General features: G+C 47.5%; 1 protein-coding gene across 2 annotated transcripts in view; it reads right to left on the bottom strand.

Moving 5' to 3' along the window:
• LOC108163037 (protein dachsous) overlaps positions 1-15,167 on the bottom strand; it is a 76,051-nt gene extending 60,884 nt beyond the window's left edge. The window contains exons 1-2 of one of the 2 annotated variants that reach the window (XM_017298088.2): positions 14,303-15,167; positions 4,927-6,870 (exon numbers count right to left, since the gene is read on the bottom strand). In XM_017298088.2, coding sequence (XP_017153577.1) covers positions 4,927-6,831 — 1,905 coding nt within the window. In that variant the 5' untranslated portion in view covers positions 6,832-6,870; positions 14,303-15,167. The remainder of the gene's footprint in view (positions 1-4,926; positions 6,871-14,302) is intronic. The other variant, XM_017298089.2, reaches the window with a different exon arrangement.
• Between the last annotated feature and the right edge of the window lie 417 nt (positions 15,168-15,584).

Raw genomic sequence — 15,584 nt, 5'->3', positions numbered from 1 at the left:
AGAGAGGGAGAGAGAAAGGGTAGATCTGGAGACTAATTTTAGGGGCAGTTTTCGGGGACCATTTTGTTGTTTCTGTTTGTAATTTGCATAATGAGATTTTAATTTTTACGCTCGCCTAATAATTCTCCAGAAAGAGAGGGAGAGAGAGAGGTAATCCCCTTGTCTCTAGACGCAAGTTCGCTGCCCAAGTCTTTTGTTTCTTGGCCCGAATTAAAGTGTAATTTGGTTAGCCATTAGATGTTGGGCCCCCATTCCAAGACCATTCCAAGACCATTCCATGCCCATTCCTCTGCCCATCCGCAGTCCCAGTCCGTCGTCTTCGTCGTCGTCGCATGGCGGCATTTGATCGCCTCTAATTAAATAGCATTTCCGCTTTCCAGGCTAGAAAATGATACAGCGGCAAAAGCAGAGGCCGCCCGAACCGAGAGAGAGAGAGAGAGAGAGAACTCTGGAGAACTAGGTGTGGCCTGGCAGAGGAGGAAGAGCCCCCAGATCATTGTAACAAAATGTGGCCAAAATGTACAAAAGAAGGGGCCCAGCAGATGAAAGGGCTCCAGATACTCTGGGGGATTATGGGTACTTATGCTAAATGGAGGCCTGCACGGCATGATTTGTTGTATATGTAAAATCTTTTGTAACACAGTATTAGGCAGATTATTCTATGAATTTTTGGAGATTTTTCAGATATATTTTGGGTAATAAAAACCCCTTTTTTTGAGTGCAAAAATATTAAACATTTTTGTTTGAGTTTTATGGAGTTTTTGAGCGCCAATTATAGGTATAGAAACATTTGGGATTTTATTTAGATTTAGTCATAAAAATACCTTACGAATGAGAGCAAGTTTTGTTGATTTAGATTTGGCAAAGAATTGGAATATCTAACAAAGATTGAATGTAGAAAAGATCTTACTACAAAATACATAACTTTTGCCTTTGAAAAGTGTTTTACCATCGTTCTAATACTTCCGTTTTCTTCCTTCTGCGCTGCTAGCAAACCAATTAAAGGTCTTTAATGGATTTTAGACAAAAAACATTACAAATCTCAGGACTAAGAGCAGAGGATGGTCTTTCAAGGCTTCAAGGCTTAAATAAAGAATCACCTTACAGTGTTTTGCTGAAAAGTAGCCTCTGAAAGAGTATCCTTATCCGAAACACCAATCTCCGAATAATCTTAGACTCCTTTCAGCAGAAAAGGGAAACCTCTTCCAAAGAAACATCTCTCTCTCTCTCTCTCTCTCTCTCTCTCCATCTCTCGTGCTCTACCTTTGTCTCTTGCAATTATGTTCGATAATTGCAAATTCCTTTTGGCAGACGAGAACTTGGCCAAAACAATGACGAGCAGCTGGGGAAGTATTCGTGGTTCTCACTCCAAGCGACTGGCAAATATTCGGCCCTCGAAAAGGAGTTCAGGGCTGAGTCCTCTCCTCTCCCCTCTCCCCTCCCTACCTTTTTGGGATAACTTTTTCGATTCCGTTCGACTATTTCGGACTTTTGTTTTTAGAATTATTGGTTCTGCTGTCCACTCCCCCCAGGACTCATATTCTCGGTCTCGTGTGTGATTCTGTGATTCCGTTTCTGGAAATCATTTTTTGGCTGCCCCCCCCTCGACTCTCGTTTTTAATTTGCTTTAGTTGCGAGCCCATAAAAAAATATTCCATGGCCCTTTGCCCAGGGAGCTTCTTGCTTTTTTCTTTCTTTCTTTTTTTTTAATACAAAATTCCGATACGATTTTGCGGGTTTCTTTTTTTTTTTTGGTTAGAGTTTGGGTTGGGTTTTTTGGTCTTTTATTGTCTTCACGACCACAGATTGGCTTCAATATGGGGCTGGGGGATCCCAGGAAAGGGGGGGGAATACGAATTTAGTTTTTAGGGTCTCGCAGTCCGAGTTTTATGATTATTGAGACCCCAAAAGAGAGGGAGGAAGAGGGAGAGGAGGAGACCCCTACTATGGATGGTTATCCATCCATCCAGCTGTCGTGCCGTCTCTTTCTTAATACACATCGCTCTCTCTCTCTCTCTCTAGAGGAACCTCTGTTTTTCGGGTCTCGAATCTCGCTTTCTGTTTCTCTCTGTTTCTCTCCGTTTCTCTGTTATTTCTGTGATTTTTGCGTGAGCCAATTATGCGTTTTGTTTCGTTTGTGGTTTATTCCGATTCCAAATCTGCTTTTCCTCCATTGTAATTAAGGAAACGTGACTTTTTGTCAGATTCCATCAAATCAAATCATCTCTTCGTTTGCCCAGAATTGGCGTTGTTATTCCAGCTTATTGTTTGGTCTCCCTCTCTATCTCTGAATCTCTGTCTCTGAATCTCTGTCCCTTAATTTGATGTCTCTCACGTTGTTGTAGTTTTGATGAGATTTGATTTGATTTGGCTTTGATTTGCGGAAATCATCTACAAAGACAGGGGCCTCAGGCTTCTCAGGGCAGGGATTGAGGGGGACAGACAGGCAGGCCACAATTATCGTCGGAGAGTGCCATTAGATCGGACATTATTACCAGCAGGAAAGGAGTTAGCACTTCTTTCGATCCGAGTTGATTGATTAAGAATGAGTGCGCTAATGGAATGCTCAAAGGGGATGGATCTTGCCTGGGCTACAATATGCTATGGAAAGGAATCTGGATGGCTCTTTTTGTAGTACCGCTTTCTGGTGTAAAAACTCTAAGGGAATGTTTCCGCTTTCGTTGGCCCTTCTTCGGAAGGTCTTTGAAGGCTAAAAACTGTACAAATTTCTGTTAGAATCAGTTTTGAATAGTTTTTCTTCTTTTAAATGGGGATATTTTGAAAAGTATAACATTTTGAATACGTTTATTTGGAAATTAAAGAAATTTTGATAGAATTCTAGTTCTGGAACTCCAGGAAGATCTGATATGTTGTTTCTTATAAGATCTGTGGCCCCAAGGGCTCTGTAGCCATTCAAAATTGTCGGCCTGTTCTTCCTATAGACCTTATAGAAATAAGGGATGTACTTATGTTTGTACCTATATTTAGTAGTTCCATTAATTTCTTCATAATTCTTCATACTTGCCTCTCATCCTGCCCTGTCTGTCCATCTATCTATATATCATGCTATCTATCTATCTATCTATCTATCTATCTATCCAAAGATCCTCTTGATTCCTCTTCCAACTATTCCACTCCCCAAACCCTTCTTCCTTCTTATGGCTCATAGTGGCTGTTGTTTACCTTTTTGTGCCTTGATTCCTTCTGATACTCCCATAATGTTGTGTATCTTTGAAAGATCTAAGCAGAATTCTGTCCGTTATATTGTTTTCCCTAAGAGATCCCTTAGAAACATCTTCCAGAACAGATCTGCATACCGAATAGTTCCTGCCGATGTCTCCTTCAAGGCGCATGGTGTTCCTTTCATCGGTATGCCCTTTCACCGCCCTCCGTTAAGTTCCGTTAAGTTTTTTATTATAAACATTTCGTTGAGTTGAAACTCGTGTTGTTGTTGTTGTTGTTAAATTGCTGGGAAGTTTGGAATCGCGTCTACATTTTCAGGCGCTTTTTTCATTTCAGTTTTTTTTTCAGTCTGTGTTTTGTTGTCTTGTTGTTGTTGTTTTTTTCTCTTGAGAGACAAGAGAGGTCACATTTGATAGTCTGAACAAAAATCTTGTCGACGGCTGAAGTCTGTGTGTGTGTGATAGCAGAGACAGTGGTGGCAGAAGAAGCGGAGGTTGTGGCAGAGGCAGAGACACAGCCACAGACAGAAATCCGAACAAAATGCCTTCGTTAAGCGCTAGAAACGCGGTTTTAGGCCTCGTCTCTGGGTCTCTCGGTCTCTGCCGTCTCTCGCGTCTCTGGATCCCCTACCCCTCGCTGTATGTGCTGCATTTGTTGCTGTATTTTGTATCTATGTATCTTTTTTTTTCGGGGTTTTTGGGGTTTGGGGGCTGCCTATTTTGTTTTTTGTGAGCGAAGAAAAATGTTATAAAAATGTAATTACCCGATGATGAATGGATTACACTACAAAAGAGGGAGAGGGGTGGAGAGGGGAGGAGGGGCAAAGCCTGCATTGCTCTCGGGGTGCGGATGAGGAACGTCAGAAACGGGAACTGCTTGGAATTTCGTGTTCTGTTCGTATGCCCCGAAAAGAAGTTAACAAGAAAAGGAAGGGAACCCTGGAGAGTTGCCCTCACCACGAAGGAGGGATGCTCTAGGCCCTAGAGTCGTTGCGGGCAATAAAGCGATCCCTAGACATAAAATAATGAATGAGGAATCAAAGAATCAACAGATATCCAGTGAATCTTCCATAGCCTTGAAATCGTGTGAATTTTCCTTAAATATGAGCCATTTCCGTGAACAGAATCTATCCCAAGATAAGTTACAGATCGGATCATAAAGAAAACTCTTCCATACACTCAATGGAATCCACAGATCCCCTTTAGAAACATTCCAATTATCACTTTGCTCCTCTAAGCTCCATTCCAAATGCCACATACCCTCATTATAGAGTAGACCCAAACTCGTGGCATGCACCGCCTGTCGGCCTGTGCCCCCGCTCCACTACACACGATTCCCTACGGATCTTAAAGCAATGCTGCCGCTGCTGCTGCCTGATGGCTGCTGTCTGATGTCTGATGTCTAAAGGCCTGATGTCGATGTCTGACTGATCTGCGACTGTGGATGGATCTGGGGAGCGGGTAATTGATGCATGAGATTAGTTTGTGGAGCTTGGAGTTTGGGGAGTTTGGGGAGTCGGGAGTTTCGAGTTTGAAGTACGTGGAAAATCCATAAGCGACGCTCGTTGCATAGATTCGAGGCAGTTGGTTGGCGAGACAAACGCTTTAATGACCCGCTGACGAAAGTGGGTCACAATTCAGAAGGGGGGAAACGGGGGAAAGAGGGAACGAGGGAACGAGGGAACGAGGGAAAACACGGATCTAGCGTCCGTTCAAGTCCGGACGGGCTGGGCTAATGACTCACCTTGAGTATGCACCTGCCGACGGGCTCGTTCTCGGCCACGGAGACGTTGTAGAAGCTCTGATCGAAGATCGGCTCGTTGTCGTTGACATCGTGGATGGTCACGAGGACGGTGGCCGTCGAGGAGAGCGGCGGCTGGCCCCCGTCCCTGGCGATCACCGTCAGCTGGGGCACCGGCTCCGTCTCGCAGTCGATGTGCGATCGGGTGGTGATCAGGCCCGTCTGCGGGTCGATCTGGAACCACTGGGCGTGCGTCTCGGGGGTCTCGGCCAGGGCGTAGCTCAACACGGAGTTGAGGCCCTCGTCGCGGTCGTGGGCGAGGACCTGGAGCACCGAGGTGCCCGGATCGGCCACCTCCATGACATTGGCGTGGTAGAGCTCCTGCTCGAACTCAGGCGGGTTGTCGTTGACGTCCGTGATGCGCAGGAAGATCGACTTGGAGGCGTGCAGCGGCGGCGTGCCCTTGTCGGTGGCCACCACACTGAGGGTGTAGTTGGAGGTGGACTCGCGGTCCAGCGGCAGATTCACGATCACCAGGTAGATGCTGCTGTCGCGCGTCGTCAGGGCGAAGTGCCCCTCGCCGCCGTTCAGCGAGACGTTCACGTTCGCGTACTCCGTCTTCGAGTCGGGGTCGTGCACGGAGATGCGGGCCACAAACTCCCCGGGCTGGGCCGACTCCGAGATCTTGGGCGAGGCGTCGTCGCTGAGGAAGATCACGTTGATCGTCGGCTGGTTGTCGTTCACGTCCGTCACTCGGATGGACACGAAGGCCGTCGTCTCCAGCGGCTGTTCGCCGTGGTCCTTGGCCACCACGACGAGCTCGTGCAGCTCCTTGGTCTCAAAGTCCAGGGCCTTGTTGATGAAGATGGCCCCCGTCTGCGGGTCGATGCGGAACATCTGCTCCTTGTCGCTCTGCCGCCGGTTGATGGCGTACTCCACGAGCCCGTTCTCCTCGGCGTCCGTGTCGGAGGCGTACACCTGCAGGACACTCGTCCCCACCGTGGCGTTCTCCGGGACGGTGGCGAAGTATCGGCTCTGATTGAAGATCGGCTGGTTGTCGTTCACGTCCTGGATGGTGATGTTCACGGTCATGAGGCCCCGCAGGGGCGGCGTGCCTCCGTCCAGGGCCTCGATGAGGAGGCTGTAGCCCGGCGTGGTCTCCCGGTCGAGGAAGCCGCTGATCTGCAGGTCCAGGTAGAGCACTCCGTCCCGCTCCCTGTGCGAGGAGAGCCGGAAGGCGTCGTTCACGTTGCCGGACACAATGTTGTACCGCTGCGTGTTGTAGGGCTCCAGGTCGAGGTCCCTCGCGGGCAGCAGGGTCCGCTTCACCTCCCGCGGCGTGTTCTCCGGGAACTCGATGTGCATCGCGGGCTGCGGAAAGGTCGGGGCGTTGTCGTTCTCGTCCTTGACGGTGACCACCACGCGGACGTTGAGTCCGCTCAGGGGAATGGCCACCAGGCTGTAGGAGGCCCGGGTCTCCCTGTCCAGCCTCACCTTCGTGCGGATCTCCCCCGTGGTCCGGTCTATGGCCAGGTCCGTCTCCACGCCCGCCTCCGCCACAATGATGTACGGCGGGCCGCTGTCGATGCCGTCAAAGTCCCCGATGTAGCCGATCTGATGGTCCACGGGCACGCCCTCAAAGACCTCCAGCTTGCGCTCCCGCTCCTTGTCGCTGGATGCCGCCTGTGCGGCTCCCACCAGGAGCAGCAGGAGGAGGTGTAACGTGGAGAAGCGTCTCCGGCATCGGTGGAACATTGTGTAGTCCTTCGAGGGGGCGCTGACCCTCGCGTGGCGGTGCCCTGTGGCTTCTGTCGTTGTGGTTTGGTTTCTGGTCGCAGATCTCTGCTGCTGCATCGCTGTGGATGCCAAGGCTGCTGCCTTCATGGCGCTACTCGGATGCTGCCGCATGGCTCTGGTTGCCTCGTTCCACCGTTTCCATTGAGAAAGCTGCAAAGAGAAGAGAGGCACCAGTGAGAAAAGGCTTTGCTTGGGGGATTACGTTGACAAATACAAATCGAGGGCCGCCCACGAGGTCCCCACGAGACCCCAAAGAACTAATAGACTGATAACTGGCTGTAAGTCGCGCCGCTTAGACCCCCCCGGATGGATGATGGAAGCTTACGCATTGTGGAGGCATTTCCATTTCCATTTGGCGATGACGCGCGATGGCCATTTGGATGCCATTTGAAATGCTAATAGACGGCGGCCCACAGATCGGACAAAGGAGAGGGGAAGTGGCAGAGACTCGAACGAGAGTCGATTCTACCTGAGTGCGTGCGAAAGGTTCAAAGGCTAAAAGGGTCTGGAGTTCTGGTTTTGTGAGATACAGATACACACACATACTCGTACCAGTGAAATCGAACAAACAATTTCTGAAGAGGGAATGGCCTTTTGTTGACCAAAAACTTTGGGGCCTAATGCGATGCGATGCGATGCGATGCCATGTGGCGGCAAAGCAATTCGTGGCCAACAATTTAGTTAACAAGACCATGACTAACACTTTTTCTGTGTATCTGTGTGTGTGTGTGTGTGTGTGTGTGTGTTTCTACTGCAATTTTCGTTTTAGATTTTTCTCGCGCGATAAGCAAAAAAAAAAGAACAAAAAAGAACAAAAAAAAGGGGAAAAGAAGGTCGTAAAATTATGAATTATTTTGGAAATTTCATTCGTGATGAGAGATAAAAATCTCCCTCTCCCCCTCCCTCTTTCTCCCTCCCTTTGGGATGATCCTGAATGCTTGAAGCAATTAAAATTGAATTAATGAAGCGGGACATTCACTCATTCAATGATTGACAGAAATGCCAGCGACAGAGAGAGACAGAGAGAGAGAGAGAGAGTCTCTTTTTAGAGAGAGAAATTAGCAGAGCAGGCGCCTTTTGTGAGATGCCGCCTGCTGCCATTGGAGCCGCCTCTAATAACTTTATAATGATCGCCGGCCGAGGCAGAAGTCCCTTCCTGGCCGAGGAGCCTCCCGTCCGGGATCGTAATTTAATAAACTGCACTGGAAGCGCTCCTCCGAAACGCTGGATCTGTACGCAAATTGCCCCCGAGAGGCGGGACGGATGGATGGATGGATGGATCGTGTGAGCTGGGAGCTGGGAGCCGCTGTTGCGGAAACGTCAGTTTGATTTGCAGTTGTCATAAGTTTAGATGAACTGCTAATACCCAAACACATTAGAAAGCAAAGCCCATGGTGCCCCAAGAGGAACCGCACAGCTCTCTGTGGACGGATGGACAGGTGGCAGAGTCCCGTCGGAGTCGGATTCTGATTCTGATTCTGATTTGAGTGCCAGCTGGCGGTCGCCTTGCGTGTGGCTGCACCAGAGATGTGAGATGGAAATGCCACTTGGAATGGGGTGCCCCTCCCCCTCTCTCCCCCCTCGCCCCACGCGGTTGTGCACTCTGGCGGCATCTAATATCGAATGACAAAGTTGTAATTATATTTGTAGTTCCAGTTCGTTTGGCAGCAGCTCTACGCCGAATGCGATTCCCATATCCCAGGAACATTAAAAATTATGCTTTTCCCGGGAGAATATTTCGTTGGTTCGTTGTTTCGTTTGCGCTTTTACGAGCGCACAAAAGATCGTTAAACCAAAGCCACAAAAAAAAACACAGAAAAAAACACTGAAAAAAACAGAGCGGCATCAATAAAATCTAGTTAATAGCAAATAAAGGCCACAACAAATGCCCCAAAACCCCATTGGATGGGGTCTCCAATGGAGAGGCAGTCCCAGAGAGACAGAGAGAGAGAGAGAGCAGGAGGGAATGGGAGAATGGTATGAAAACGTAGCAGAATTATAACAATAACAGCGTAAACTTTACAGCGCAACTAATTAGTATCTCTCGAGAGAATGTGAGAGAGAGAGAGAGGGAGAGATGTAAGAGGCACTCGTGAGAGAAGCTTCAATGTCCGAAAGGACAGCGTGACACGATTGGAGATCATTCTGGGAAGGAGTTACTCTTGAACGAGAGATTGCTCTTAGAAACCCAACATCGAGTGATCCTCACAGGGGATCCTGTGGATCAGAGGATCAAAATGATCAATGGGAATCAATGACAGCTTCCTGAGATTAATCGGATCAGTATATCAGCACCCAAGAGGCTCTAAAGAGCAGAGCAAAAGAACAATTGCTTCTAGAGGAGACTCCTGAGTGGATCGACCTTTGAAGGAACCTTAAAGAGGAATGTATTGGGATTAGTTCTAGTTGTTGAACGAGCCAGAACATTCAGCTGCCATGAAACCATCGTGGACCAGTGGACTCTTCTGTGAGGAGATCATTCAGGGAACTGTGATCCCAAAAGAGCGACTGCGCATCACTCTCCATCTCGTGTCACGCTGTCATCTCTTCAGACATTCATCATTTCTCCCGCTGGCAGGCAAATACTCATACTTTATACCCATTTCGGGTTTATGCACCAATTTTGAGGCAAAAAGAAGAGGCACAGTGCGGCAGGAGCGACAGGAGGCAAAAGTAGAGCAAGACTTTTCGCAGAGACAGAGAGCCAGAGACAGAGCCAGTGAGCATTCGGTGGCCAATAGCCGGATGAAGTGTTTTGCCCAGCCTCATCGAAGGAGAGGGAGAGACAGGGAGAGACAGGGAGAGAGGGAGACTCTCATTAACATGCACATTACACATGTAGACGAGAGATATTCTACGAGTAGTTGAACAATTAAAAACGCGACGAAATCAACTCGTTTTCCACTGTTGTTGTTGTTGTTGTTGTGGCCCCCGCCTCGTGATTTAATTGCGAATTATGCAAAATTGTTGTCTAAAACCAGAGGCTAAGAGGCTAAGTAGGTGGTAAGTAGACGCTTTAGACGCTTTAGAGCGTGTTTAATTAAATGTTGAGTAATTTATGAAAACTGCAAGACAGAAACAGCAACAACAACAACAGCAGAGAGACGACTACTGCCAGATACAGATACAGTCGGTAATAAGTTACTTCTAATGACTTTCTAATTGTCCGACACATAAACAGCGAAACTTTAATTGTTTGCATATTAATCGGCATCCAATTTAGATGCAAATAAATTCCCGGCATGCTTGGACGGGCGATCGGGAAAGCGTGAAGCCAGCACGAGAGATTTTTCCGCTAGGAAAAGTGCGAAAATGCAAGTGAAAAGCCGGACAGAGGTGTAAAAATCAACAACAACAACAAGAGGGGTTTCCATTTCGAAATCGGTTTCCATTTCAATTGCATTTTGGAATTTTCAAAGCGGTTTTCACTTTCAAGGGCTGCCAGGGACACTCCCTAAATGGGGGGGCGGGGAGATGCCATATTCTGGCATAATGAGAGCCAATTAGCGCCGTCTGACAAGTGTCAGAGACAGAGAGAGACGGGGGGACAGGGGGACAGGGGAGACTGGGAGACATCCACAGCGACAGCGACAGAGACGAGATGTTGTGTACTTCATATCTTATCGCTTTGCCACGACAGCACATCCACATCCTTCAGAGAGGAAGGAGGTCCCCAGGGGAGGAGAAATATGAAATACGCTCACGTTAGAGATTGCCGGGAATAACCAGAAATGGGACTGGAAGATGGGTTTTCGGAAAACGAAGTGTGGAATACCCTTAAAGGGGGATTCTTGCGATAAACTTGGGATATTCTTTGAGGGACTTTCCTTAATGAAAGAACTATGGCTTATTTTTTGTATACAATCTCAAGAAGATCTTGAAGATTCCCTCATTTAAGTCCGATTTCAGACTCTGTTCCTTCCTTTACCTATCGCTGGACATGCAGCAGTGCCCCTCGGTTGTCTTTATAGTAAATCTAGCCAGATATCTCTCTATTTTAAAGGTTTAAAAGGCATGGAAACACCTAAAGAGCTGCTTAAAAGAAGGAATACCCCCCTTTCCTAGGGTATCGCTTTGATTGCAACTTCATTCGCAGCTAAAGACTCTGCCTCTTGAAGACTTCTGACACCTGTGCTCATCCCCCACTTCTCGTGCTGTGCGGTGGTGCTGTGGGCTGTGGATCTGCCGCAATTACGGGATATTAATAGATCCAGATGCCAGATGCCAGACCGGAAGCCTCTTCGGCTCAAAGTCCGACCCGTGTCTTGGGTTCTGTGTGTGTGTGTTTTTTTTTTTTGGGTAGCCGAAAGCATTTAGCAATAATTTTCATGGCCGAGTGTATTTTTGGCCATTGTTTGGCGCGTTTTATGGCCACCATTAAGAGCCAAGCCACAACGCCTAATGCTAATCCGCGAGGGAGCGCGGTCTGCTGAGCATCCGTGAGGTTCATTAACCCAGGCAGACCATCCCCCTTCTCGGTGTCGTAAAACACAGATATTTCTCAATCCGAATCCGATTTCGATGCCCGAAATGTGGAACGTTCCGTTGGCGCTTATCGAATCGAACGACTGGCGGGCTCTGGGCCATTAAGCCTACTCCCGAGCCTACTGGCGAGCCATCTGCTTAGCCTAGTTTAGAGACTCTCCGGGCTGTAGATCCCTGCCTCTGATTGATGACATTCCCAGTTTAATCGCCATTTGATGTTCGATGATGATGTTGCTGCCGATCGGAGGGGAGCCGTGGCAAGAGCGTGGCACATGTGGGGGGGGGCCATAAAACAAATCGGAATCCGAGATTGGCATCCACAAGATGCTCGAATTAAGTTTGTTTATTGTTTTTAGCGGAAATATTTATGCCTATTTGGCACGAGATGGGAGTCGAGCGGGGGGACGGTGGTACGGGGGGGACGGGGGACCTGCAACCTGTTCCATTCCCTCACCGATGAAGACACTTGTGTGCACATCCCCCGAATGGATGAACATATTCCCGGGCTAATCACGGCGTGGCACACACTCGACTTGGTGTCCGCCGAGTGCCACATTGCATGAGGCTCAACAAAGAAATTAGCGAGCCGCGGATCGGGTGGAGGTGCCACAGCGGCCGCGGCAGCGGCAGCAACAGGTGCGTGTGCTCTCCTCTCGGGGCCACGTCTAATGTAATTTTCTTGGCCATGTCCATGGCCTGCCTCTCGACTGTGTGTGTGTGGTCCGGGGCGATGGTCTAATGGCCCCCGCTCCCCCTCCCGCTCCCCCTCCCGTGTGTTTGTTTGTGGCGAAAATAGATTAAAGCGTAATCTTTGTTTGTATAGCGCTAAGCATTGCAGCAATTAGTGCTCGGCTGTGTGTGTGTGTGTGTGTGTGTGTGTGTGGTGGCAAGGTGGAGCAGAGGGGGAGGGGGCACGCGGATCGCGGATCGCGGATCGCGAGACTGGAGCAATTTAAAGCGCATTAAACTGCGTTTTGCAAGTCCGTTTGCCTCAGTCTTTCGTCTTTCGTCTTTCCCATTTCCCATTTTCCCAGCAGCCTATCACCCGCACCTTTCGACCACCTGCAACACCTGCCGCCGCCGCCGCATGAAAAGATAAAACGACTGCCGCACACACACAAGCACACACGGATACACATTCTGCCGTTAGTTCAGGCCTGATAAAGCAAATAGACAGGGAGGGAGGGAGAGCAAAAGAGAACCAGAAAATGGGAAATGAAAATTATATTCTGTTCGCCTTTGCCTCTGCCTCTGCCTGCATCGGATGCTCCTCTCTCGAAAAAACACAGCCTTTGGTGGAAGGCCGCCTTCAACTTTAAGCCCGCGAGAGATCTTTTGTTTTGCCTGCCCATTAGAGAGGGGTCGGAATACACTGGGAGAAAATAAAAACTACACACTGTATTTGTGCCCTGGAAGAGGGTGTAAGAATCCAAAAATTGGTGTTATTTTTGATGGAAAATTTGTCACAGAAAATATTTTAACACTTGTTGGAAAGAATTTTCTTTATATTTCATTTAATGGACATTTGTAGGATATATTTTTCAAGAAAAACGTTTAAGAAGACTACGTGCTGTGGAATTTTTAGTAGATATTGACAATTTAGCGGCTAAGATACTGATTTCAGAATCTTTTCAATAAATACAATTTTTTGTTAAAACTTTATCACTTTTTGTGCCGGTTTTAGTGGCCTTAATATCGATTTTTTCTACGTTTTTCCGGTGCACATATTTAATGAATATTTTATATAATTTCTGAATAAAATCTGGGAAATATATCCATTTAATAATTTAAACTTATGGAAGAAAAAATTCAAATAAGAAGAATAAATGTTTCTTCAATTTAAAGTAATTTTGAATAATCCCTAAATGTTTGAAAAACTCTTCTAAAAAATTAAATGTCTTTATAAAGTAATCCCTTCATAGATTTTATAGAAAATTTTTAATTTTAATGGCCTTCCAAGACTCTTAATTATAGAAATAATCTACCAAAAAGTATTCTTTAAAGACACGTATATTCCGAATGCTATATCACACACAATTAAATTATATTTACCAAAAACTAGCCCCAAAAACTTCTTAAAATACTGCTCTTTGTTCGAATATATTTTGGAAAATTCTTCAACTTTAAAATAGTTTTTTTTTCCGCAGTGTATTCTCCAGAAGGAAGTGTAAATTAAGGGTCATAAAAACACAGTCATTCCAGAACCTAGCGCTCGACTATTTTGGCTTTTAGCAGCACGAGAATTGAATAAACCCACTCCGCACTCCACACCCCGAACCCCTTAGAGAACACCCAGATTTGGGCCAGGCCCAGGGTTTTGTAATAATTTAATGGCCAGGCGTTGCACTTAATTGGAATGGCATTAGAAATCCCGAGCACGCCCGGCACTTCCTCTCCACGTCGAATGTCAATTATAAAATAGTTTCGTGTGTCTTTAGTTTTTATTTGAGAATTTTCTCGGTTTCCATTGCGGCGGTTAGGGAGTTTTTCCAGGAATCACAGTTGGGCGACACTTTTCCTATTCGCTGCACGTTTCGCTCCCCATCGAAAGAGGGCAAAAGGGAGACGCAGAGAGGGACATAGAAAGATTACAGATCGAAGGAACAATCCATCGCATGAATCGGCTCGGTTCGGCTTGGATCGGTGTAAAACAGGTAGAATCGAACACCAAACTCTATTTGTTTTTCCACACATTTTTCCAAGCGTTGGGGAGAGGGAAAACTCGAACAGCGGCACAAAAAACGGAATACAAAGTGGTAGAAGGAGGAGAAGAATCCGAATTGGTAGCAGGCACAAGTGGAGGAGTAGAGTGTTTTTCTTTGCTTCTCTTTTCTCACTCACTCTTTGCTCTTTCTTCCAACTCTTTTCGAGGCTAGTTCGCCCCTCTAGTCCCTCACTCTCACTGCTCCCTGGACGGTCCCTGTCCCTGTCCCCGTCCTGGACTTTCCCCCCAGATCTTCTTCTAATTGGCTTTTCCTTTGGGCCTGGAGGAGGAGGAGGAGGCTCTCCTGAAACTGTTTTTCGCCTCACTTTTCCCGCTAACTGTTTCTTTGGCTGCTGTTGTGGGACTTTTCATCTCTTCTCGGTTTTCTCTTACATTTTGCGATGGCCTCTGTTTCTGTTGCCTCCTCCTAGAGGGAGGGGGGTTGGAGGGGCGCTGCTGGTGCTGCCAATATTTTTCACCAAAGGCGCAAATACACCAACAATTGCAGAGCTGCCTCTGCCACTGCCTCTGCCACTACCACCACACCACACAATGTTGAAGTCGCGTTGTTGTTGCTGCCGTTGTTGTTGTTGTTTGTGCCACACGGCCAAAGCGAGCCAAAAAGAACTCGTTTGACTTGTTGAAAAATATTTCTTTCTTTTTCTTTTTCTTATTTTTTTTCCTTTTTTGTTGTATTTTTTATTCGCCTTTTACTCTTTTTCTTCTTCTTACTTTTTGTTGTTTTCTTTTAGTATTATTTTCGTGTGCGTTTCGGAAAAAACTCTCCAGCTCCAAAACTGAATTAAAATTTGGATTTGTCTTCGATTTTCAGCGACTTTTCGCGTAGATTTCCATCGTTCGAGGCCGATTTTACATTTTTGCGGCGAAAAACAAACCGAAAAGAAGAGGAAGAACCGCGGCGACGGCGACGAAAACAAACGGAGAAAAAACGCGGCGACAAATGGAGCAAAGGGTGCGATCCAATACAATATTAAAGGGGGCGGGGGGGGGCACCTTTTTCAGGGGGCAAAACACACACTTTTTATTCTTCTTCTTCGCAATTTTTAAGATTTGTCTGCACTTCACTTGATTCTTGGATATCTTTTTGTTGGTGCCGATGGCACGGCGATTCCGATTCCAATTCCGATTCCGATTCGATATTCGTTTCGATCCGTTTTTGTCCGACGGCGGCGACACGAGACTCGTTGCTCTGGGGGTCCGCGCGCAGCAATTCTCCAATGTTTCAGCGACGAAAACACACGACAGACTGAAGAGAGCCAGCGCTGGCTTAAAGGAGACACAGAGCAGGCTCTCACCCACCACTCGTCGAATCCACCTCACCTGTGGCTCACCTGTGCCCGAGAACGCCGCGTGGTGGCGAGCGTCTCTCTCTCTCTCGCTCTCCACCAGAGTGGTTTGGTCGGTTTCCTGGAGAAGAGAGCCACAGTCACAGCCACAGCCACAGCATGGTCTTCTGGTCCATTCCCCTCCCTAGAAGCCGAAGCGGCGGCAGCCAATGCTGCAACGAGAACAAGACAAGAATTTTAAAAGGTGCACACACAATACACAAAAAAGAATCGACGACAGGTCCACAATTAGCCAGAGAGAGGCTTCAACGAATGTCTCTCTCTCTCTCTCTCTGTGGGAGAGAGAGCCTGCCTGGTTTTGGCTGTGG

The sequence above is a fragment of the Drosophila miranda genome, chromosome 4, assembly GCF_003369915.1.
Source record: "Drosophila miranda strain MSH22 chromosome 4, D.miranda_PacBio2.1, whole genome shotgun sequence".
Lineage (NCBI taxonomy): Eukaryota > Metazoa > Arthropoda > Insecta > Diptera > Drosophilidae > Drosophila > Drosophila miranda.
The sequence above is the reverse complement of the archived record's forward strand: the minus strand, read 5'-3'. Positions and strand labels throughout refer to the sequence as shown.